Source organism: Eptesicus fuscus, chromosome 22 (genome assembly GCF_027574615.1).
Source record: "Eptesicus fuscus isolate TK198812 chromosome 22, DD_ASM_mEF_20220401, whole genome shotgun sequence".
NCBI classification, from domain to species: domain Eukaryota; kingdom Metazoa; phylum Chordata; class Mammalia; order Chiroptera; family Vespertilionidae; genus Eptesicus; species Eptesicus fuscus.
Genome location: NC_072494.1, coordinates 18,623,837 through 18,650,688, shown reverse-complemented (window position 1 = coordinate 18,650,688; position 26,852 = coordinate 18,623,837). Strand labels below are relative to the sequence as shown.

General features: G+C 42.0%; 1 protein-coding gene across 4 annotated transcripts in view; it reads right to left on the bottom strand.

Moving 5' to 3' along the window:
• The window catches only part of SUCO (SUN domain containing ossification factor), a 64,551-nt gene that overhangs the window by 34,689 nt on the left and 3,010 nt on the right, over positions 1-26,852 (bottom strand). For 2 of the 4 annotated variants that reach the window (XR_003619206.2, XM_028152018.2), the window contains exons 2-9: positions 11,819-11,933; positions 10,022-10,132; positions 7,830-7,981; positions 6,246-6,383; positions 5,863-6,019; positions 4,849-4,972; positions 3,989-4,125; positions 2,892-2,959 (exon numbers count right to left, since the gene is read on the bottom strand). Coding sequence is in view for 3 of the 4 variants with exons in the window: in XM_028152018.2 (XP_028007819.2) it covers positions 2,892-2,959; positions 3,989-4,125; positions 4,849-4,972; positions 5,863-6,019; positions 6,246-6,383; positions 7,830-7,981; positions 10,022-10,132; positions 11,819-11,933 (1,002 nt within the window). In the remaining variant the exon portion in view is untranslated. Of the gene's footprint in view, positions 1-2,891; positions 2,960-3,988; positions 4,126-4,848; positions 4,973-5,862; positions 6,020-6,245; positions 6,384-7,829; positions 7,982-10,021; positions 10,133-11,818; positions 11,934-26,852 lie in introns of those variants that run through there. The other 2 variants (XM_008145855.3, XM_054711675.1) reach the window with 2 other exon arrangements.

Below are 26,852 nucleotides of genomic sequence, written 5' to 3'. Positions count from 1 at the left end.
GTAGAAGGAAAATAAATTCCAGATACCAGGGCCTCTGCTTGGGTTGCCAGGGGGCATGGCCGGCCTGCAAACCACCACAGGCCCCTCGCTCAGGCTGCCCCACACCCCAAGGGAACCCCCACCTGATCCGGGACGCCCTTCAGGGCAAACCAGCTGGCCCCCACACCTGTACCAGGCCTCTATCCTATCTAATAAAAGAGTAATATGCAGATTGACCATCACTCCAACACACAATATAGCTGCCCCCATGTGGTCAAAGATCTTGCCCCTATGTGGACACAAGATGGCCACCACAAGATGGCCAGCAGGAGAGGGCAGTTGGGAGGCACCAGGCCTGCAAGGGAGGGCAGTTGGAGGTGATCAGCCCTGCAGGAGAGGGCAGTTAGGGGTGACCAGGCCAGCAGAGGAGGGAAGTTGGGGGCAACAGGCTGGCAGCAGAGTGGTTAGGAGGTGATCAGGCTGGCAGGCAGAAGCGGTTAGGGGCAATCAGGAAGGCAGGCAGGCAAGCAGTTGGGAGCCAGCAGTCCTGGATTGTGAGAGGGATGTCCGACTGCCCGTTTAGGCCTGATCCCTGGGATCGGGCCTAAACGGGCAGTCGGACATCCCACTGGGATCGGGCCTAAACGGGCAGTCGCACATCCCATTTTGGAGAGGATACAGGCTGGGCTGAGGGACAACCCCCCTCTGTGCACGAATTTCGTGCACCGGGCCTCTAGTATATGTGTGTGTGTGTGTGTGTGTGTGTGTGTGTGTGTCTATACACTGAGTGGCCAGATTATTATGTGTTCAGAGATCATAATAATCTGGCCACTCAGTGTATATTGTCTCAAAAAAGTACCATAGCCTTTGATTTAGCAATACATTTTTTGAAATTTATCCTAAGGATACATGACTCCAAACATTCATTCTTGTTTATATATTTTAATACACCAAAGCACAGTTTGGGGGTTGGGGATGGTAGTCAACCTAAATAATTAGCATAGAGCAGTGGTCGGCAAACTCATTAGTCAACAGAGCCAAGTATCAACAGTACAACGATTGAAATTTCCTTTGAGAGCCAAATTTTTTAAATTTAAACTTCTCCTAACGCCACTTCTTCAAAATAGTCTCGCCCAGGCCGTGATATTTTGTGGAAGAGCCACACTCAATCGGCCAAAGAGCCGCATGTGGCTCGCGAGCCGCAGTTTACCGACCACGGGCATAGAGGATTCACAAAGGAGGACTGATTTCATTGCCCACCAAGACAATAAAATACCATAGAGCTGTTAAAAATGGCACAAGAAACTACATATTCCCATTATATAGAAATATGGAAAGTGTAATTTATAGTGATAGAAAACAGATGTGTAATTGCTGTGGTGAGGGGGGTAGGAGGAAAAATTACAAAGGAGCACATGAAAATTTGGGGGGAGATGGATATGTTCCCTATCTTTATTAGGTGATGGTTTCATGTATAAAATGTCAAAGTGAATTAACTGTACACTTTGACATGTTGCAGTTTAGTGTACATGTAGTTCATTGTATTCCAATGATACCTCAATAAAGCTGTTTTTATTTTTATTTTTTTAATGTTTTTTTATTTCAGAGAGGAAGCGAGAGGGAGAGATAGAAACATCAATGATGAGATGACTCTTGCACGCCCCCCACTGGGGATTGCGCCTACAACCCGGGCATGTGCCCTGACTGGGAATCAAACCATGACCTTCTGGTTCATCGGTCAACACTCAGCCACTGAGCCACGCCGGTCAGGCAATAAAGCTGTTGTTAAAAAATTATGCCAGAGACCTATATTTATGGACATGGAAAAATGCCACAAATCTTGCTGCTTAGAAAAATAAATGAAAAATATGGTGCCATGTGTGTAAACTAAAACTGTATATGGCATTTGGAGAAAAGAAATACTCATGACATCTAGCACTCGATACTTTAATAAACTATTACATCAAATGAGATCATATACCGACATTTAAATATTAAATAAATGAAAAGCATTAAAATTAATATACTGTGTGTAATCTTGGACAACAACAGAATCAAGTTCTAGGAAATGGTAAAAACAATCAGGTGTCAGAGAGATACTCATGCAGCAAGCAAGCTGACATGAGCTGAATGCTGAATGCTCACCCTGGGTCAGATACCATGTTAGATTATTTAATCCATCCTTAAACTGCAAAGGCTATTATCTCCATTTTATAGAACCTACCTAATAAAAGAGTAACATGCTAATTGCCTGTACCTTCATGATGCCCACCAGCCAATCAGGAGTATGCAAATTAACCCAACTAAGATGGCGGGTTAATTTGCATATGCAGATGCCAAGCGGCAGGGCGGTGCCGGCAGCCAGGGGAAGAAAGGCCCATTCTTGCATGAGTCTTCATGCATTGGGCCTCTAGTTATTTAATAAACACTAATTGGTTATTTCACATTTTCCTCTCTGTCTTTTCTTCACTGGTTTGGTTTGGTGTTTTTGTTTTGTTTTTTACCTCCTTCATAGGAAAAGCATTTTGTCCTAATTTTGTATCCCAGGACCTAAGGTAAGCACATTACCAGCACCAAACAATCACAAGTGCTTGTTAAGTGACTACATGAACAAATCAATCTAACCCCAACACAAAAGTTTAATATAATATGTACATACTAGAGGCCTGGTGCACAAAAATTTCATGCATGGGTAGGGTCCCTAGGCCTGTCCTGCAATCAGGGCTGATCAGGGCCTTCCAGCTGCCAGCCGGGGCCTGCCTTCGTTCCGCAATGCCCCCTAGTGGTCAGCACACATCATAGCGAGCGGTCGAACTCCCGGTCAGTCGAACTCCCGAGGGGACAATTTGCATATTAGCCTTTTATTATATAGGATATATAGAGTGTGCTTTATTAAATTTTATATTACTTACCAAATCTTAGTGCTGCAAGGATTCAACATATAAAGATCCATATTTTCTATAAGAATAGCAGATGTACTCTAGTTTAAAAAGAGGGGAATGAATAAATTACTTAAGTAAAAATATTTATTTCAATTCTAAAGCTGTCTAGGATTTTTATATTTTTAGATCTTAAAACACACCTGACTCGGAAACACTCATTTGGGAAAAAAAACTAACTTGGCTAAAAATTACCAGTTATGGCTATAGCACTGTTAGCCTTACAACAACACATTTGAAATTAAATGTCTATTACTATAAAGAAAAAGGATTCTCTATTGGCTATTCCCTTTTTAAAATTTCACACAGGTTTAATTAAAAACAGGGAACATGTCCTTAAGTAGGTAAATGGATAAACTGTGATATGCATCCAGACAATGGAATATTATTCAGCACTAAAAAGAAATGAGCCAACAAGGCATAAGAATGGGCCTAAACTTAAATGCATGTTACTAGGTAAAACAAACCAATCTTAAAGGCTACATATTGTATGATTCCAACTACTTGTCATTCTGAAGAAAAAACTATTAGGTACTAAAAAGATCAGTGGTGGCCAGGGAATTGGGGGAAGAAGGGATGAATGGGCAGAGCACAGAGGATATTTAGGGCAGTGAAAATACCCTGCATACTACCAAAATGATGGATACATGTCATTACATAATTTGTCTAAACCCACCAAATGATTGAAAATTATGGGCTTTGCATGATAATAATGTGTCAGTGTAAGTTCATCAACTGTAATAAATGTATCACTCTAGTGGGGGATATACTGATAATGGAGAAGGCAATGTAATGTGTAAGGGAGGGGATGGGAAATCTCTGTGCCTTCCTCTTAATTTGCTATGAACCTAAAACTGCTCTAAAAAATAGTCTTCAAAAGAAATAGAGTGCAGTATATCAACAAATATAACTTAATTCACACAAGAAGAGCTCTTTAAAAGCATAATCCTACATTTACTAGTGCATTAGGAAACAGCTCATGTTGAAATATAGTCCCCAGAAAATCACTGCCTATATTTATTAAAGTCACTAGCTTCCTATATGTGTAGAAAATTTTTATACTTAAGTACCTTGGCTTCTGGATTAGCTGCCAAAATTTTGGCACCACATTCTACTGAGGCATAATTATTTCGATTTTTCTGGACCTTTTTTGTGGCATGTAGACCTCCATTAGAAGATGCATGCATCGACTGACCTGCAGACAAACCTTATTACAAACATATATATGATGATTATGATTGAAAATAACCCAGCAACATAATGATCTCAAAAGCAACAGGATGCTGTCTAGAAAAGAACAGGTTTTAATGCTTAAGAGAATATTTTTAAAACCCATTGAGAAATTCAAAATGCTTCACCTCAATCGCTTTAAAATACCCCAATCACACAAATTAGCTACAAAAGACCACATTGCTTAACTTATGCCTAAATAATATAACACAAAGTGAAGTTCATCCATAAGAATCAAAGCTTTTAAAAATACAAAATACATATTTAATTCTATTAAGGATGAATGCTATCCTCTTTGTCCCCAATATTAAGAATTCTTAACTCTGAGAATTGGTCTACAAGAGCAAAAAGAAAGTATTAATATCTTTAGTGCAACTGTATTTACAGTTTAAAGCTTTATGACTCAGAACTTTCCATACCTTAATTTTCCTCTCATAAACTGAAATGAAATCTCTGCTATCACTGCTCTGCTATCTTTACCTTATTTTATCCTCATTGAGTAATTTATAAGAATAGATTTTAATTAGAATTAATCTGTATATAATTATACACAGATAAATTACTGATGGGTAATTAATAGTATTTTGGTAAGTATTAACTTTAAAAAGCTTTCTTTTATTTTACTAATTAAAAAGAGAAAAGCATATTTAACAGTTCCTTTATAAAAAGAAAATAAAAAGGAATCACAGTGCTATCTTACTTTTTTCTTTTTCTACTTCCATAACTTTTTTCTTCCACTCATCAAATGTTGGTATATCTTCTGGGTCTTTGGGACTTGTCACAGATGCAGGGTCAATTTCTTCTGGTTTTATATAATCAGAACTCTGAAAGAAACAAAGATTTTAACTTTCACAGAATACAAAGACATCCTTTGAAATTTAAATAGTTCCAAAGAAGACATTTTTGGAACTTTTGATCTGAAATCAAAGTAGAACTCAGAAAGAGAAGGAAAGTTAACTGCCACACTGGGATGAGCCCTGTCTTTATGGTAAGAATCACTCTTCCATATAAGCCAGTCTAGTATTTCACACACAAATAATGAAAGGTAAAACATCCCTTTGAAATAATTCTGGTTGAAGAGCCTAAATTTAACCTTGTATTATTCAGTTCAACTAATATTCTGAAGATATTTAAATTTAATAGTCATAGCTACTTCTATATAGCTCTCTAGAACCTGCTTAATTAAAGACTTTATGTATCTGCCGAAACCGGTTTGGCTCAGTGGATAGAGCGTCAGCCTGAGGACTGAAAGGTCCCAGGTTCGATTCCAGTCAAGGGCACGTACCTTGGTTGCGGGCACATCCCCAGTAGGAAGTGTGCAGGAGGCAGCTGATCGATGTTTCTCTCTCATTGATGTTTCTAACTCTCTATCCCTCTCCCCTCCTCTCTGTAAAAAATCAATAAAATATATTTTTAAAAAAAAGACTTTATGTATCTGATATCAAAGGGTGACAGTGGCAGAAATTTGATTATAATTGCATATAATCAAAGAGTTCATATGAGTAACAACTTACACATAAACAGTGTACTGGCAATAGTACCATAAAGTAAAAACTTGCTCTCAGGGAGCACAGCTCACTTATGTTTCACATTCTTCATTAACTACTTAACCCCTGATTTTACGCCAAATATGGTTAGCAAATTACAAGATTAGCTAACAACAAAAATGTGTTGTAATAACAAATTAGGAAATAGTGCAATGCATAATACCTACCTCATTTTTTAAATTTAAATTATCTGAAGCATTCAATGCAGATTTTGGATCACCACCACCCTGATCACTTGCTGAAACTTTTGATGCAAATTCTGATTTTGTTATCTTTCCTTTACCATGTGCAGAGGACACATTTTCTATATGCTGGCCAACAAGGCTATTTGAAAACAAAAGAGACATTTAAACAAATTTTAATTAAATAACAAATTTATACAACCTAAACTGTTACAATTATCACATACAAAGTAAACCGAGAAAGGAGCACAACAGGGATCAGCTTTCTCTCAGTCAGAAAGTGGAATCAAGCATCCACCAAAGTCCACTTGAATATGACACTGCTGTTACTACAGAGTCATACAAAGGCAACCGCTGCTCACACCCACCTTTCATGGGGACTGACAAAGGAAGGCTGGTCAGTGGGAACACTGGCATCCAGGGCCTCACCAACTTCACAGTCAGTTTCAGGTTGCTCAGTTTCGTGTGGCTTGGCTATAAGAATAGTACCAGATTTTTCTATTTCACTAAAAATAGAAACAAAAACAACAACAAGCTGATAATTTTATTCCCGTTACGTAGAGTAAGTTAAAAATGTTATCAGTGATTTCCAAAACATAATCTAAGCCAGAAAAGAATACTTTTCCCTACATCACTTCCATTTCACTAGAGAGTCATGTTCAATATAATGAGAAAATAAGGTACTGTTCAGATATACACTATCCAGCCTTGAATTCTTTCTGGAACAAGCATTAAAAAAAAAAAAAAAAGTATTTAAAAATTTTAAATACTAAGCATGTCTTCTGTTCCCTTGTCCCTTACTGGGACAAACTCCTAAATGGTAACTGGAACATCTCTATGCACAGTTCCTTCAACCCGGCCCTTACATTCTTAAGAAGAATAGGTGTTTTATTTTTAAAGTGCTTGTGGTAAAGAAAAGGTAATGATAATATTAATTGACACATATATTCTTACTATATGCCAGATTTTGTCCTATGCACTGTATATATATTAACTCATTTGATAAAGGAAATCCTTAAAGTGGTATTAAGGAAATTTTATTTTGTTCTTTGTACTGTTGCTCAAAGGAGCTAGGAGAATTACATAATAGTTTTTCTAAATTAAGAAAACCTTAAGCCTACATGTTCTGAATATTTATTATCAAATTTGAAAAAGGTAGGTATTCACACACATAATTATATATTGGAATGCCATAGTGATACTTAATGCAATGACTAATCTGACACTTGAATTTTTCATAATTATAGAAAAGACTAGAAGCCCATTTGCACGAAGATTCGTGCAAGACATTCATTAACCTGGCTGCCTGCACCAGTTTTCCGCCGGCACTGGGGGGACCCAGGCCTTGGCTCTGGCCACCGTTTTCCGCTTTCTTTCAGGGTCGGGGCTTGGCCCTGGGCGGTGGCAGCGGGGCAGGCGCTGCCCGCCCCGCACCGCCAGCAGAAATCTGGGCGCCTCCCATTGGCCTGGTTCCGTCAGCTGCTCAGCATTTGGAGTGGCGGGAGGCCCCGCCCCTCCCGCCAGCCGGGTTCTGTCAGCCACTCAGCGATGGGAGGCGGGGCAGCGCGTGGGGGGCGCCATCTTGGTTAATTTGCATAGCGCCCTGATTGGCTGTGTGCATAGCGAAGGTACGGTCAATTAGCATGTTACCCTTTTATTAGGTAGGATTACTCAAGTAAGTATTGTGTTTCTTAAATAACTAGAACCTCACTTTTCCTAAATGATATACAGATTTCACTGCTGGGACCTAATCAGTTTCACTGCGTTAGGCAGCAAAATAAATAATCATTATAAGCTCATTATACTAAAAAATAATAAAAAGACAGACATTATAACGTAGGTCTGCTATATAGCATAAACTTCAAATGTGAGTAGCAAGCTGACTGATTCTATAAAGAAATTTTTCTATCTAATGAGATTCTTTTTTCTTTTCTCTCTTTCTAATCACTTACTCAAGTTTTGAGATTGGAATGATCTCTGAGGTAGATGAACTGGAAATATTTTCAATGTTTTCACTGCCCACTAAACCGGAAGAATCTTCATGTAGATCAATTGTAGAGTGTGTCTCAATCACAGGTGGACTTAACGTTTTTGACTCCATATTCTGTTTTAAAGAAATTTATATTAAATATTGAGATTAATAAATTATCTCTTTAGCTGAATAGGACTATATAAAAAGCATACCTCAAAAGTGGCAATATAAAGAATGTTCACCAAAAGAGTGAAAGTCCTTTCTTCCAATATTACCACCCTAAGGAATATAGCTCATATTAAAATACATAAACTAGGACAAAGGAGCTTATCTTTTGTCTTTCCTATTTTGGACCTACAAATATTTCCCTCTTACTGTAATTAAATAATCCTACTAGCAACATAGAAATCCTATGTAAATGTACAAAATAATACAACACACAGTTCTTGCCCCTGAGCAGTTAAGAAGATAATGAGTATCAAAAACAACACAAGGCATGTACAAGTAACATTAGAAGGCCATTAGGAATCTTGCTGCTCCTTCAGTCCTGGGTGTTCTGAGCCATTTGCCCCTCCCAAACAAGTCTGAAATCTACCTAATATCTACTCATGTTTGAAAACCCTACCAGCACCTCCTCCCCCACAGCCAACCCTAAATAGAATTAGCCATCCCCCTTCCTCTAGGCGCCAATGTTCCCTGAACAATTTTATCACAACATCTATACATCTATACATCTCTTCTTCCTCAACTCTTCTATAAACACCTTGAGTAAAGACTATATTCTCTTGATCTTCATAATCCCAGTACCTAGCATGCACCAGACATTTAATGCTTACTAAATGAATATCAAGTGAGAGGTGCTCATGCTCAGTTCAGAGAAGAGACCATGGACTAGAAAAACTAGGACCCTGAAGAAAAGGAGGGCCAGTATGTGAGCAGAAAGAAAATACAAGGCATAGTCAGAATACAAAATGTGATCATTTGGCAAATTATTTACACTGAAATGAAAAATTCACAATGGAATGCAAATCGTTTTTATGGTGGAGGCCTTAAGAATAAGGACTATTATTACATTGTTAACAAATATTGTATGTATTATCATTTCAACATGTATTTAATGTAAAAATTTGAAGTATTTTGCACTCTTTTCTTTTACAAACTAAATCTGATGTATATTTTGTAACTATAGCAAATCTCAGTTTGGACTAGCTGAACTTCCAGGGCTCAACAGTCACATGTAGCCAGTGGCTACGATACTGAACAGCACGGGTCTATAAGATGTGCAATAAGCACTTCAAAGTGTTTGAGCAAGAGTATGCCTGATGAAAAATTCTGGAAAATGAACAATGGTAGGACTGTTCAGGAGAGTCACGTAATTAGAAGGGCTACAGAGATCACTTCTCTCTCAGGCACAAATCTTTGACAAATGTCTTCCAGAAGCCAACAAAACGAAACGTACTACATCTCCTTAAATAACCCAATTAAGTCATAAAATAGCTCTAGCTGAATTTAAAAAAGAGAATTCTCCCTCATTTTGAGCTGAAATTTATTTCTGTTAATATGTGAGATAGTTTTTCCTTAGTCCTTCTTCCAGCTCAAATATCCCCAGTTCCTTCAGCCATGTCTGATATTAAATGGTTTCCAGATGCTTCAGCATTCTGGTAGGCTTACATTCTGGTCTAGTTTTTAGTATCTTTCATAAAATCTGGGGTACAAAATTAAAAATAATATTTGGGACATATGAAAGAAAAAAGGAAAACATTTTAACCTATTATTAATTCATATTCCACAAAAGTGATTAAACTTTGTTATCAAAATATTGTGTTCTACACACAAATACTTTTTGTTGTTGTCAGAAAAAAATTTCCTAACACCTGAAAATCTGAAGAGAGAAGATATATTATAGTGAGCCAAAATAAAACCTAAGAAGAAATGAGCACTTACACCCAAACTTTCACCACAGAGAAAATGGTCTCACTTATTATTCAATCAGTAATTGTGCATTTTCTCAAAAGCAGTAGTAGTCTTAGCAGGTGAACAGTATTAAGGCCAGTTGAATAGTACTTCAAAAAGAAAAAGAATCAATATCCAATACTGTAACCAAACAGATTTCCTACCTTATGAAGTAGTTAGAAAAGGCATATCATTAAAAGTCAAAGCAACATAACTTACTGGTACTTCCACAACATAGTCATCTTTTAACTTATGTTCTTCTGGAGGAACAGGTAAGTTTGAACCCACTTTTCCCGATAATTCGGCACTGATAGGTCCCTCTCGTTCATCCTATATTGCAACAAATAAAAAGGCTAACTGATAAAAATTGTTTCACATAACAGTCCTGAAGCAATATTAAAGACTATCTCTTCCTATATTTTACAACCCAAACACTGTCTTGAAGGCATTTGACTCTAATAAGCACTTCAATCATACCACCCCCCTATGTGTTAGGCACACAGTAAATATTTAAAAATGAATAAATGTATAGTTCTTTGTGTCATCTCTCTTTTGACACTCATTTTCAAGTATGGATTTCAGATACCTTTGTCTTTAAATCTATCTTCTAGAATACAAGTTTCACAAAAGTAAAGTCCACACTAATCTATGTTTAAGCCTGGATAGCACATAACAGGTACCTAAATGTTTGCAGAAAGAATGTTTTCCCTCTTAATGCTTTGCTTAAGTTCCTTCTTTTAACATTTAGTTTTCAAATTTCTCATCAAAGAAGAGATTGGATCTAAGTCTTACAGATTGTGGGTGAAAGCATAAAATTATACTCTTTTTGGAGAAATATTCAGCAACAGTCTTCAAAATTTTAAGTGTTCCATCTCGGAAATATATTCTACATAACTCAAAAATTTAAATAATCCCTTCTAAATGTGCCAAAACCCCAAATAACATAATTATATGTCTTCGCACACACAACACACACAAATGTACACAAACACATATACACACATAGCTGAGACACAATGCAAGCTTGTCAATAAAGGAACATTTAATAAATTATGATATATCTATATAATGAAATAAAAATGTAGCTCTTCAGATTATAGAAATATGAAAAGGTATCCAAGAGATATTATGAGGGGAGAAGGGGAAGTCTATCTATAGAATATTCATAGGATTTTAATGAAAATAAAAATATTAATTTGTTTGCTACATAATAGTATATCTATACCTATAAAGAATGTTCTGAACATTTTCCCAAGAAACAGTTGGGAAGGGAATAGGGAGGGGAATAGGATATAAATATAAATATTTTATAGTCAATATAAATTCCTTCTGTATTTTAAAATAAGTACATTAATTAAATGCAGGTGGGATGGGGGGGGGAGACAAATCTAGTCAATACTCACTTTTTATCATTTAAAGTAATAAAATAATAAATTATTTAGAGACTATCAGATTTCCTGGACTCCTTCTATTCATCCCACCCAATTATATAAAACAAACTACATAGCCACTGATTGCAGACTCCCCCTATAAACCTCATTTCTAATAGTTTTTAATTGATGAGACTGGGATTTCTTTAGAAATCCTGTAACTATTTAGTGCATTAAAAGTGAGCCATTAGCTTTTAGTTCCCTGAGTAGGTCTATCTTTCTCCCTCCTGTAGGACTATGGATGTCCCGACATTTGAGATATAAGCAATAAGAATCTATAATAATAAAAGCGTAATATGTTAATTAGAGCGGACAGCCATAATACCTTCAGGACAAAGCCGGGGCTGCCAGGGCCGAGCCCCTTGAATAATTCCGTGCATCGGGCCTCTAGTAAATATATAAATATCTTGGAGATAGCTTTATTTCAGAATTATCCAAGTAACTCCTCAGATTATAGCAAGGAAAAATTACAAATCTCCACCACCAGAAATTATGTCATAGAATTTTTTAAATTACTTTTATTCTGAATATGTTGAGGAAGTCTTAGAAAGCTGACACACAGATTACATCGTCAACTTTAAAGTACCTTTTTCTGGAATTGTACATCTTCATTTTCTAGCGCGCAACTGTCATCTTGAGAGTAATATGATGAAGCTGAAGCTGAAGAACTCTCTTTACAAGACACACGCCAACTGGGAAGCCTGTGAAACGTCCATTATCACCACCACCAAAAACAAAAAAGGAAAAGGAAAAGATGTTAAGCCAACATATTCTCTACTATGCGCTAGAATTTGGGTCAATAAACACAAGGATGGTTCCTATCTAATGCCCTTAAGAATTTAATTTAATGATAAGACAAATGTACCTAAAACAAGGATTTTTTTATTTAAAGCCCTAGTAAAAAATATACTGTTCTCAGCATTCCAAATAAGGGATTATTAATTTCATGAAGGTAAAACAGGAAAGACTTCACAAAAGGAGTATCTGATTATTATCCCAGAAGGAACAGGGAAAGCTATCAAAGAGCTAACTAACCTCAGAAAGCACCAGATGCCTATGATATTCTAAATTCTACCAAACGATTAAGAACAAATAACTCTAAAGCTACCTATGCTATTTCAAAGCATATTGGGTTTATATGGGGAACATAATAGGGACATCAAAAATTAACAGAAGTAGCACACACAAATGAATACCACAGGTTAACACAGCTTATGAAATCAGACACAGAACCGTCTAAAAAATCATTAAAGAAGAAAGTCTCTAGGAACACAGCAAAAAATAATATTATGATCAAGCAGATATTCAGAAGTCATTCAATATAATAAAATCTATTTATTTAGTTTTTCCATGCAAAAACATCAAGGAAAAATATGATTATCTCCATAGGCGCTTAAAAACATCTGATAAACTTACACATCCCACAAGTCAATAAAATAAGTAGATATTTAACATGGGAAATATATATGCATAATACACAGGCTTAAAAGCCAGTATCACACTTAGTGAAGAAACCTAAAAATACCCTTATTTAGGTCTGAAACAAGACAAGAATGTCCATTATTACTATTATTACATTATAGGAGGATAAAAGGTATATTAATAGACTACACATGTATTCATCTATTTTAATGAGAAAAACTTGTTATTTACCTATAATTTCCACAAAAACTTTTTTAGGTATGGTCTTAATACTTACTAGATTCTTAAAAAATACTACAAGTACAGAAGGAATGAATGACCCTGAATAAAGTAAATGCCTAGGTTCAAGAGGCATATTTTAAGGATTTCAATCTTTTCTTAAATCTGATTGCTTTCATTTTAAAAAGTACATTTCTATATAGTTTTTTTCTTGAAGGAAGGTTTTCAACTTGAATGTATAGAGACTGAAGTTTTTCTTGTAGTGACAATCTAGAATCTAACATTGCCAGACATTCTGATGTTTTAAAAGAGTATGTTACAACTATGTTTCTAAAAATGAGCATTAAGGTTTAAATGTTAGGATAGAAGGGATATCAATTAGTTCTTACCAAAGGGAACAGAAGAAAGACTCAGGAAATTTTTTCTTGAGAATATAGCAACTAAATTGAGCCTGGAAGTGCCAAGGAAGACTTTATTGAGAGAAAACAATCTTTGTCTACAGCCATACCACCCTGACCGCGCCCGATCTCGTCTGATCTCGGAAGCTAAGCAGGGTCGGGCCTGGTTAGTACTTGGATGGGAGAGAAAACAATCTTTAATGTGAAAGTGATTGCTGGAACACCATTTTTAATGACATCAATGCCTCAGAATGATAGCATTTTACATCTGCCTAACAGAAATACTGAATTAGCTGTCTTCAACAATTATTTTTTATAATCTTATCAAAGAAGTCTTGCAATATTAAATTTCAGGACAAGTTAATGTGCAATGAAGAATATGCTGATATGCAAATAAGACAATAATTGTCAGGTAGGAGGCAAAACTAAACTGGAGTCTATCAAACTTTCTAATGAGTTAATATTGTTTCCCTCTGAGTTATATAGAACAAACTATATAAGCACTTAAGGCTACCTAGTAGGTACCAGATATTATGTTACATATAGGGCTTTGTTAGGCATAATTTTCAACTCATTAAAAATCGGAGTAAAGTTATAATGACAAAACATTAAAAAGTAGCAATTTTGCCCTAACTGGTTTGGCTCAGTGGATAGAGCATCATCTGCAGACTGAAGGATCCCGGGTTAGATTCCGGTCAAGGGCACACGCCCGGGTTGTGGGCTCAATCCCCAATAGGGGGTATGCAGGAGGCAGCCCATCAATGATTCTCTCTCATCATTGATGTTTCTATCTCTTTCTCCCTCTCCTTTCCTCTCTGAAATCAATAAAAATATATATTATAAAAAGTATCAATTTTATTAAGTAGACAAATTTTAAGTTAATTGAAAAAACATTGTCACTAAGAGAGAAATGTATTATCTATTGGTAAAAAGATATAATGATTATAAATACATATGCACCTAACAAAATCACTTCAAAATATGCAAAATTACTGATAGCTAAAGGTGAAAGAAAATAGTAAAAAATTATGGTTGCCTATTTTAAATTATGTCTTACAAAATAGTAGATGGATAAAACCTAAGAAAACATGAGATTTGTATTATATATAGGCAACAAGCTTGCCCAAATACATAGAACTTTACAACAAATTCAAATTAACATTCTTTTCAAACACTATATGAAATATTTCCCAAATAATGACCATCTACTAAAGCTTCAAAAGAAGACTCAAATTCCAAAGATCAAAATCTAGTAAACTATACTCTCTAAGCACATTGCAACAAACTTTGAAACAGAAAGATAGCTAACAACATTCTAAGCCTGGCGAAAGAATTATGCAGCAGAATAATCCTTCATTTAGAGGAAACAATAAGGAACATTATGAAATATTACAGCGGAAGACTTACAGGTCAAAATTGGTGGGATATAGACAAAAGAACAGGAAAACTATGCTTTTGAAGGCAATTGAAGACAAATACTGAAAATGACAAAAGACACTGTAAATCCAAAGGAACAAGGAAGGCTAACAAGGCAGAAATTGCTGAAATAGTGAAAAAAAGGCAAAGAAAATTAAGAAAACCAAAAGTTGGTCCTTTGAAGAAAATATTAAAAAGACAAATGCTGGCAAAACCAATTAAGGAGAGTTGAGGATGTGAATTAAACTATGGTATAAAAACATGAAAGAACTACAGACAAAACAAATTGTTTTAAATTATAAAATATTACAAACTATATATACCAATATATTTTAAAACTTAGAAAAAATAGATGTTTCTAGGAAAGTAGCAAAATTGGCGCAAAGTATACAAAAATTGGAATAAACTAATAATTAAAGAAATTTTAGTGTCTTAACACCTCATAAAGAGAAGGAGGAAATCCCAACTCAGGCTTTCTTTTTTTGAAATATATTTTTATTGATTTCAGAGAGGAAGGGAGAGAAGAGAGAAACATCAATGATGATAGAGAATCACTGATTAGCTGCCTCCTGCATGTACCCTACTGGGGATTGAGCCTGAAACCCGGGCATGTGCCCTTGACTGGAATTGAACCTGGGACCCTTCAGTCCACAGGCCAATGCTCTCCACTGAGCCAAACTGCCTAGGGCTATTTGGAAATAATTTCGAACTTTCAAAAGTATTTCCAGTATAGTACAAAGAACATCCATAAACTCTTTATCCATTATCTACCTATTGTTAACATTTTTTCCATCATTTGCCATTTGCTTATGGCATGCACCCTTGCTCCCGCTCCCTCTCTCCCTTTCTCCATGTAATTTATTTGTAAGTATACAGTATGAGCATGTATTTCCACAGAATGAGGATATTCTCTTACATAAATATAGTAGTTATCAACTTAAGTAAATGTTACACTGACACAATGCTCTATCATCTGTATGCAGTTTTGTCACTTAGCACAATAATGTCCTTATAGCATCCCCACCTACCACCTCAAGTACAAATTGAGTCTTGTCCTGCATTTGTCATCAGCCTTCTTTAATCTGGAATAGTTCATGGCCTTTATCTTATGTAGCAATGACATTTTTTAAGAACATAGTCCTTTTATTTTTAAACTAGAGGCCTGGTGCATGAAATTCATGCACTCGGGGCGGGGGGGGGTGGGGGGAGGAGGTCCCTCAGCCTGGCCTGTGTCCGACTGATGGCTTAGGCCCACTCCCCGTGGTCAGTGCGCATCACAGCGACAGGTTGTTCCACCATTCGGTCAATTTGCATATTAGCCTTTTATTATATAGGATAATATAATCCTTATTTGAGGTTTATCTGATGTTTCCTTATGACCAGGTTCAGGTTATATATTCCTGGCCAGAATCCTTCATAAGTGATCTGTGTCTTTCTCCAGGTACTACATCTAGAAGAAGCATACAATATCCATCTGTTTCAGCACGTGCAATTCCACTGTTAAGTGGAATGAGAAATAAAAAGTCCATAAAAAGCCTTGTACAAAAATATCCACAGTAGTTTTACTCCTAATAGACAAAAACTGGAAGCAGCTGAGATGTCCAATAACAGGAGAATAAACACACTGCAGTATATTCATACAATGTACTACTACTTGCAAATTACTGATGAATGAAACAACATGGATAAATCTTGGAAACTTTACCCTGCGTGAAAGAACCCAGATATAAAAATAAATACTGTATAATTCCATTTAGATGAAATTCCAGAATTAGCAAAACTAATCCATGGAAAAAGAAATCAAATCACTCTTTGTGTTTTGGGGGATTTGCTAGAAAGAGACATAAGAGAACATTCTGGGGTAATAGAAATGTTGTATATCTTGATGGGGTGTGGGCTACACAGATGTATGCATTTGTCAAAACTGATCCAACTATGTATAGTTAATATATGTAGATTTCACTATATGTAAATTATTTCCATTTAAAAATATAAACAAAAAAGTCAATATTTTTCTCCCCAGTAATAACCTGGAAGATATACTATTAGCAATAATAAAAGTATAAAATAATTTCAAAATTAACCTAAGTAACACCACCATTTATAACTCTGGTAACAATCATAAAATGAAGAGATAAGTAAATGAAGAATTAGTATTAACACAGATGGAATGCTGGTGACAGCAATGTAAAGACAATAATTCTCTCCAAAGTAATTCATCACTCAAATATAAGTCCTATAAAAATACCTGAAGGATCCTATTGTTCTAAATACAATATGGGGGGGGAGAAACCAAAATGGCGGCATAGGTTAAACACCTAACCTGCAGCCGGGCACAACAATTTCAAAAATACAACTAGAGGTCAGAACGGACATCGTCCAGAACCACAGGAGAGCTGGCGGACTGAAATGCCCACAGCTGGGGGGAAGGAGAAGGCCACGGGGACAGTCGGGGAAGCCGTAAAAGCCTGAGGTATGGAGAAACGGGCGGAGACACGAGCACACGCGCCTGCGGGGAGGATGGAACCGGAGAGGAGGGGGCGGCTGATGACCTGGCCGGAGTTCACTGGCAGGAAGGAGATAAAGGCTCCGGAGTGCGCTGAGCACCGGCTCCGATTGCACTGAACCCCATTCCGGGCGAAACCCTGGGAAACTCACTCACTTTTGCAACTCCGCCGCCCCTGCAGGCTGCCCGGCCCGGGATGCTGGGGACGCCGCCGCAGCGGCGGCGCCCGGAGCCCGGAGGCCTCCCAGCACCCGTCCCCGCCGCGCAGCCCCCGCGCGCCTGGTGCCGCGGGCCGCGCGCCCCGCACACTGGACGGAGGCCCGGGCGCCCTCTCCGTGCACCTCCCGGCGGCGCTAGACTTCAGTAGAGTTGACTGAATTCAAGGGATTAAGAAGTATAAATTGGGGGGACGCCGCGGCGGCGACGTCCGGAACACGGCGATGGCGGTGCCTGGAGCTCGGCGGCCGCCCAGCGCCCGTCCCAGCCGCGCGGCCCTCGCGCGCCTGGTTCCGCGGGACGCGCGCACCGCGCACCGGACGGAGGCCCGGGCGCCCTCTCCGTGCACGTCCCGGCGGCGCTAGACTTCAGTAGAGTTGACTGAATTCAAGGGATTAAGAAGTATTAATTGGGGGGACGCCGCGGCGGCGGCGACGTCCGGAACATGGCGAAGGCGGTGCCTGGAGCTCGGCGACCGCCCAGCGCCCGTCCCAGCCGCGCGGCCCTCGCGCGCCTGGTTCCGCGGGACGCGCGCACCGCGCACCGGACGGAGGCCCGGGCGCCCTTTCCGTGCACCTCCCGGCGGCGCTAGACTTCAGTAGAGTTGACTGAAATGAAGGGATTAAGAAGTACAAATTGAGAAGTTTGAAAAAGATGGCGGCGGAGGTTAAAGGCTGTTCTGTTGCCTCGCACCCAGCGAAATCGGAGGGGATGAGGTGTGGAGGTGCGTGGGTCTGGCTGGTGGCGGGGGAAAGGGGCTTTTGTTCCAAACCTAAGGGAGATTAGCTCTCCATCACCCTGAAACCCATCTTCTGGCGAACCCCGGGAGACCCAGATGCCTGCGGGGAGAGGCGGGACTCTTGCAGAGGTGCGCCCAGCAATCAGTGTTTGCTGCGCTGGAGTGCGGAACGAGGGGACTTAGATACGTGGAAGGCAGAAGGACCAGACTCACAGCCATCGAGGCTCGCCGCACCATGGCCTGTTGGCGCCCTGAGACCCCGCCCCGCCCTGGGACCCGCCCCGCACGTTTTGAAGACCTGCCCCGCAAGTCTTGCAGGCACACCTGCGCCCCAAGCAACGGCTTATGCATGTGGGTGGCCTGCCCTCTGGCAGCGGACCAGATGATCTGCTGTTCTAGTCGGACTGCTCCAGGGCCACTCAGACAGGAGGAAGAAACTACAGTTTTTGCTGTAATCCTTGCTGAGTGCCTAAGGCAGTAGCTGATCTACACCCCATTGGAGACCCAGAAACGAGGGCATCTAGTGGTCTGTGGGAGATGACACCAGATTTCAACCACGTGCATAAGGGACACATTCAACGAGAATATTCAGTGAGCGCCAAAGCTTTGCTGCACCAAGACCCGGCCCATAAACGTGTCTCCTGCACAGCAACTCTTCCTTTATAGACAAAGAGAGCCCCCCCAGTGACACCAACAACAATCAAGACTTAACTATACAAAGGAGGACCAAGATGGAGGCATAGGGCGGAAGCCTGATTGTTGCCTACCACAACAACTTTGAGACTACGACAAGAGAGCAGAGCAGACACCATCCAAGACCACCATAGGGCTGGCTGAGTAGATGCTCTACAACTAGAATAAAAGAGGGGTATGTGGGATGATGCTGATGCCGGTGACCCAAAGACCACACTTTAAGAACTACAGCTCAGGCGACACAAAAGAACTATGGCTCAGGCGATACAACAGCGGCCTGGAACGTGCTCGGCGCAGTTCCCCCGGCGGTCTCCGGCTGAGGGGACGGCTCCACTGGCAGCCAAGCACGGACAGACGAGCCCCTATGAGACATGGGGTGGGAGACTCCGCGCTTGCTGACCTCTGAGTCCGTCAAGAATCTCAACGCCCCGGAAGCGGCCAGGTGCGCATGCTCGGCGACCGGCCACCGATGCAGACCCAAGGGCCGACGCAGCGACGCCAGACTGACCCACCGCCATGCACCGGGTGCACCGGAGCTTCGCCGAGCCGCTGCCCGACGAGTTCTGCAGCAGCCATACTGGAGCTCCGGAAGGATGGCCAGGGGAATTGCTGAGGGGGGATTGACCGGCAGGAATTGGGATCGGGAAGACGGGGCCCCGCTGAGACCCGGGTGCGGGCGGGGTTGCGCGCCTCTGGGCTCGGGTGTGGTCACACGCCTCTGGGTATAAGTGAGGCCTCACGTCCCTGGGTCTAGCTGAGGCCACATGCCCCTGGGTCCAGGTGAGGCCGGACTCCGGGTCCGGGTGAGGCCAAGTGCCCCTGGACCCGGATGACGCTGGATCCCGTGCCCGGGCGAGGCCAAGCGCCCCTGGGTCTGGGAGAGCCCACACACCCCTGGGTCCAGGTGAGACCATGTGTCCCTGGATCCGGGTGAGGCCGCGTGCACCTAGGCCCGGGTGAGCCCAAGTGGCCCTGGGTCTGGGAGAGGCCAAGCGTCCCTGGGTCCGGGTGAGACCATGTGTCCCTGGATCCGGGTGAGGCCTCGGGCACCTAGGCCCGGGTGAGGCCACGTGGCCCTGGGTCTGGGAGAGGCCAAGCGTCCCTGGGTCCGGGCGAGACCATGCGTCCCTGGATCCGGATGAGGCCTCGTGCACCTAGGCCCGGGTGAGCCCAAGTGGCCCTGGGTCTGGGAGAGGCCAAGCGTCCCTGGGTCCGGGTGAGACCATGCGTCCCTGGATCCGGATGAGGCCTCGTGCACCTGGGCCCGGGTGAGCCCAAGTGGCCCTGGGTCTGGGAGAGGCCAAGCGTCCCTGGGTCCAGGTGAGACCATGCGTCCCTGGATCCGGATGAGGCCTCGTGCACCTAGGCCCGGGTGAGCCCAAGTGGCCCTGGGTCTGGGAGAGGCCAAGCGTCCCTGGGTCCAGGTGAGACCATGTGTCCCAGGATCTGGGTGAGGCCTCGTGCACCTAGGCCCGGGTGAGCCCAAGTGGCCCTGGGTCGGGGAGAGGCCAAGCGTCCCTGGGTCCGGGTGAGACCATGTGTCCCTGGATCCGGGTGAGGCCTCGTGCACCTAGGCCCGGGTGAGCCCAAGTGGCCCTGGGTCTGGGAGAGGCCAAGCATCCCTGGGTCCGGGTGAGACCATGTGTCCCAGGATCCGGGTGAGGCCTCGTGCACCTAGGCCCGGGTGAGCCCAAGTGGCCCTGGGTCTGGGAGAGGCCAAGCATCCCTGGGTCCGGGTGAGACCATGTGTCCCTGGATCCGGGTGAGGACTCGTGCACCTAGGCCCGGGTGAGCCCAAGTGGCCCTGGGTCGGGGAGAGGCCAAGCGTCCCTGGGTCCGGGTGAGACCATGTGTCCCAGGATCCGGGTGAGGCCTCGTGCACCTAGGCCCGGGTGAGCCCAAGTGGCCCTGGGTCTGGAAGAGGCCAAGCGTCCCTGGGTCCGGGAGAGACCATGTGTCCCTGGATCCAGGTGAGGCCTTGTGCAACTAAGCCCGGGTGAGGCCACGTGCCCCTGGGTCTGGGAGAGGCCAAGCGTCCCTGGGTACGGGTGAAGCCAGATCCTGGGTCCGGGTGAGGCCGTGCGCCCCTGGATCCATCCGGGTGAGGCTGGGTCCCAGGCCCGGGTGAGACCACGCGCCCCTTGGGTATGGGTGAGGCCACGTGCCCCTTAGTCCGGGTGACGCCGTGCCCCTGGGTTCGGCCGAGACCAAACCAGAGGGAGTCGGACCTCCATTACCACCATTTGTCCACCATCCAGAGCTGAGGGGTCAGTGCTGACATGTACACATAAGGAACTACTGGACATCGAAATTGGGTCTCAAAAGAACTGTTGGTCCAGGGGGAAGCTCGCTACAGATTGATTCATTTGCCTGTCAGCATAAATATTATTGCTCGTCTCACATTCAGTTCTTATTAGTATATATCTAGTGACATTTGATCTCGTTCATCTAGAGGAAATGATGAACAACATAGACTGAGGAACAAGAACAGAACCAGAAGCAAGGAGGCATCGATCGGACTATCGGGCCTCAGAGGGAGGATAGGGGAGGGTAGGGGGAGGGTGGGGGGGAGGGGGAGAGTTCAACCAAAGGACCTGTATGCATGCATATAAGCCTATCCAACGGTTAAGTTCAACAGGGGATTGGGGCATGCGTGGGGAGAGGGGTGGGATGGGAATGGGGGGATGAGGACAAATATGTGACACCTTAATCAATAAAGAAATTTAAAAAAATAAATAAATAAATAAATAAATAAAAAAATACAATATGGGGAAAAAGTGACCCAAGAATAACCATATTAACCAGAAAGCCTAAAGGTAACTAGTTCACCTTACCAGGTGATTAAATTTGTTGCAAAACCACTCTAATTAGACTACAGTACTGGGATAGCAAAAGATAGGCAACTGGAACAGAATACTCCCAAAAGCATTCCTTGGCATAAAGTCTCTCTTTAGAAACAATCTACACACAGTGGTCAATAAATACTCATGGAGTGTATCAATGACATGAGGCCTTCCTGAAGGTATCTGCTAGAATTCATTTTAATGATGATTCTACTAACTAAATCAAGTTAAAAAAAAAAGTGTTTAGTGGAAAAAGTAGGAAAAAAGAATGAGATCAATAGTATTACCATTTATGTAAATTCTAAAATCCATAAATAAAACATTACTTTGGAAAGAAACACACATGATTGAAAAATGCATTGAGGGGAGAGAAACCAAGATGGCGGCATAGGTAAACACCTAAACTGCAGCCTTGCACAACAAATTCAAAAATACAACTAAAAGTCAAAACGGACATCATCCAGAACCACAGGAAAGCTGCCTGAAACGCCCACAACTAGAAGGAAAGAGAAAACCACAAGGAAAATCAGAGGAGCCGTGAAAGCCTGAGGTACGGAGACACGGAGACACGGGTGGAGACACGGGCGCGCGCGCGAGTGACGGTCGCGCGCGAGTGCGGGGAGGACGGAGCCGGAGAGGACGGGGCGGCTGAGTGCCTGGCCAGCATTCTCTAGTGGGAAGGAGACAAAAGCTCCAGATTGCGCTGAACCCCAGCTCTGACTGCACTGAACCCCAGTTCCGGGCGAGACCCTGGGAAGCCAGGCTCATACTGGGGGAATCTGGGCTGTAAGGCGGAAACTCAGGGGAGCGGCGAAAGGCAGAGCTCCAGAGGTGCGCATGTGAATGTGCGCAGAGGACGGACTGTTGACTGTGCCGCTGAATTGCCTTAGTGGGAAGGAGACAAAAGCTCCGGACTGCGCTGAGCCCCAGTTCCGACTGCACTGAAACCCAGTTCTGGGCGAGAATCTGGGAATCCAGATTCATTGGGGGAGAGACTAGACTGTTTGGCAGCGGACGAAACTCCAGGGCACCTTTCTCTCAGAGGTGCTTGCAGGGAGTACAGAGGGACACTGAGACCCAGGAACCTCATAGGGCGGGGCTGACGGGAAGCCAAGGCTGTAGGCTCCACCCTGAAACTCCGTCCCATCCAAGCTGAGCACAGAGGCTTTTACAATTTTGCAAGTCTAGTTGAATAAGGCTGTCTCCTCGCATAAAGACAGAGCTGATCCTCACAGCCAATTGGCCTGGAGGTCAAATCCTCCCAGTGTACCAACAGCAATCAAGGCTTAACAACACCAAGACTTTGCACTCAGCCCACAAAGGGGGGTACCAAGAGCGACCACCTAGGGAGATTGGGGAAGCTGAGCTACCAGCCCCTATAGGTCACTGACCACACAAAGCCACTCATCAACACAGGGAGGCAGCCAAAATGTGGAGACACCGAAGCAGGTCACGAATAGAAGAGATGGAAGAAAGTAATCTAATGGATGACACAGTGTTCAGAACCACATTTATAAGGTTACTCAAGAATCTTCTAAAAACCGCTGATAAACTTGAAGAGACCTTCAAGGACCTTAATGAGAATACCAAAAAAATGGAAAAGGACCAGTCAGAAATTATGCATACACTGTCTGAAATAAAGAATATACAGAAACTCAACTGTAGATCACCGTACCCCAAGAGTCAAACCAAAGATCTGGAACATGAGGAAGCAAAAAACACCCAACCAGAGAGGCGGAAAGTAAGAAGAATCCAAAAGTATGAGGATAGCGTAAGGAGCCTCTGGGACAACTTCAAGCGTACCAACATCCGAATTGTGGGGGTGCCAGAAGAAGAGAGAGAGAGCAAGATACTAAAAACCTATTTGAAGAAATAATGACAGAAAACTTCCCCCACCTGGTGAAAGAAATAGACTTACAAGTCCAGGAAGCGCACAGAACCCCAAACAAGAGGAATCCAAAGAGGACCACACCAAGACACATCATAATTAAAATGCCAAGGGCAAAAGACAAAGAGAGAATCTTGAAAGCAGCAAGAGAAAAACAGTTACTTACCTATAAGGGAGTACCCATACGACTGTCAGCTGATTTCTCAACAGAAACTATGCAGGCCAGACGGGAGTGGCAAGAAATATTCAAAGTGATGAACAGCAAGAACCTACAACCAAGATTACTCTACCCAGCAAAGCTATCATTCAGAATTGAAGGTCAGACGAAGAGCTTCACAGACAAGAAAAAGCTAAAGGAGTTCATCACCACCAAACCAGGATTACATGAAATGCTGAAGGGTATTCTTTAAGAAGAGGAAGAAGAAAAAAAAAGGTAAAGGTAAAAATTATGAACAACAAAAAGACATCAAATACATACCTACCAACAAGTGAATCTAAAAATCAAGTGAATAAAAAAATCTGAAGAACAGAATGTACTGGTGAATATAATAGAATCAGGGACATAGAAAGGGAGGCGACAGACAATTCTCAGGGAGAAGGGGGTCTGGGGGGTGCAGGAAGAGATTGGACAAAAATCTTACACCTATGGATGAAGTCGGTGGGGGGGGGGGTAAGGGTATGGGGTGGGGAATCAGGTGGAGGGGAGCTAAGGGCGGGGGGAAGAGGAATACCTGTAATAATCTGAACAATAAAGATTTATTAAAAAAAAAGCATCGAATATATTCCAGGGTAAATGCCTAAAATGGGGGTAAACAGTAGTGAAACTATCACTCCTATCACCGTGGATTAGAAGATAAAAGAGTAATGATGTAAAGTGGATCAGAGATGAGGACCTTTATGCGAAAAGTGGCATAAACTGAGGATGGCCAACCCAATCATAAGCATCTGATGTCTCCAGAAGAAAAAAGTTTTTTTGCCCTGACCGGTTTGGCTCAGTGGATAGAGCGTCAGCCTGCGGACTGAAGGGTCCCAGGTTCGATTCCGGTCAAGGGCATGTACCTTGGTTGCGGGCACATCCCCAGTAGGGGCTGTGCAGGAGGCAGCTGATCGATGTTTCTCTCTCATCGATGTTTCTGACTCTCTATCCCTCTCCCTTCCTCTCTGTAAAAAAAAAAAAAAAAGAAAAGAAAAAAGTTTTTTAATCTGTCAAGACCTTTAAAGTATTAACTCAATTTTTACAAATAAAGAAACTAAAGCTCAGAAGTTAACTTGCCCAAAGTCACTCAACTTGTGACTGCAAACCTAGATCTCTCTTCACAGCCCATGATCTTTCAGTATTACTGCATTTCATACTTAATATTCTTGAGTCAGTGGATGAATAAAAAGAACCGTGAGGAAATAACATGGATCCATTCACTCAGAAACTGATGACATTAGTCAAGCTAGTTAGTGTAACATAAACCATCACAAAGGAGGAGCAGCATTTGCCGCATGATGTAGATAGCAACAAGTGCTAATAAGCATGACACTTTGCAGTATACTGTCTGGAGTATGAACTTCAAAGTCAAGCTACTCAAGTATAATCCCAGGTCCCTTGTTTATGTTCTTAGAAAAATGACAAAACAGGTGTGCCTCAATATCAATACTGTAAATGGTGTTATTAGGAGGAAAATGGAATAATGCACATGCTATTCTTAGCCCCGGCATAGAATATGCCCTCAAATCTTTGCTGTTACCAACTATTGGCCTTCCTATCTTCTCTCACTTATCAAATTGGTATGGCTGTGGCACAATTTACCATTTTTTTATTTCTCTGCTGCATATGGCACCTTAGACCACTGCCACTAGAATCCCTCTCCTTGGTTTGTCAAATGATACACTTCTGCCCATCTTTCTGATTCTCAGTCTCCTTTGATACGCTGCTTCTGCTCACCATTAAATTCTGGCGCCACCCGGTTCTTTTCTCATTCTCCCTTTTATCTCTCTATAAGTATATCTTGGGAAATTTCAGCTATTTTTATGGTTTTTGGCTGATGGCTGCCAAAATGTGTATCTTTAGCTCTTAGCATCTTCTCCTAACTAGTCTGTTCCTTAAAACCCTCCAATGATACCCTATATTAATGCTGAGAATAATTAAGCATATTTAAAAGTTGAATCTCTCCTTCCTTCATTGACCAAGGTATGTAAAATAAAACAAAATTAAATCCAAACTTGAATACAGCCTATTCCTTTTCCAAACCTCCTCTTCCTATATCCTAGCTCTCACCAGGTGGTACTGCTATCCACCCAGTCCTCAAGTTAGAAACCTGAAAAACATCCGTGCTACTCCTTTTTTACCATCTCCAGTTTATTTTACCTCGAATGTATGTAATCCATTTCTCCCTCCCTGTTATAACTGCTTTAGGCTCAAGCCCTCATCTCTTACCCCGAGCAACCCCTAACAGAGCTCCCTAATTCCTACCTTGTTACCTCTGCAATTCAACCCTTCATACCACTCCAAAAACCTAATACTAAATTACCTCAGGATACCATTCTCCTGCTTAAGACCTTTTATAGACTCTATATAACAAAAGTCGAGCTTCCCTGCATGCTTTTAAAAATCTCTAAAATTCTTCTACTATCCAAGTCTTCATCTTTCGTAATTCCTGCCACTCCCTGCCTCCCACTTTATGCTTCAGTGATACAGAATTGCTTGTGTGTTCCTGGAACACTTATACCATGTTTCCAAGCTCTGGCTCATGCTGTTCCCTCTCCCAACAATGTCCTGCCCCTGCTCTCACTCCCACCATCCAAAACCTGATGAAATTCTTATTCTTTTTTCTGGGGCAGGTACTAGTTAGTTAGAAACTAGGAGACTTTCCTGGTTTCCACAAGCGGCCCTCCTCTAAATTCCCACAGCCCTTTGGCATCTCTCTAGCTGAGCACTTACTACAACTCGAACTGAAATGAACTCTTTATATTTGTTTCTCATACAACACGGGGTACATCTAAGGCAGAGAACCTACTGCCCTGATCTCAGCACAGTGATCTACTGAGCTCTTCCTCTGGCTGTGTTGAAACAGCCTTTGATAAGAGCTTAAAAAAGGGAGAGCCTCGTAACCAGTGACTTCAAGGTAAAAGAAAGAACTGAACTGGGAATGAGGAATTGCTTCTTAAACATACTAGTAAATACAAATCTAACCCCTAGTACAGAAACATAGTGTCAGCATTCAATTAGGGCAGTGTGGTAAAGTAAGGCCCTCTCCACAGCCCCCCTCAAAAAAAAAAGGCATTTCGGGAA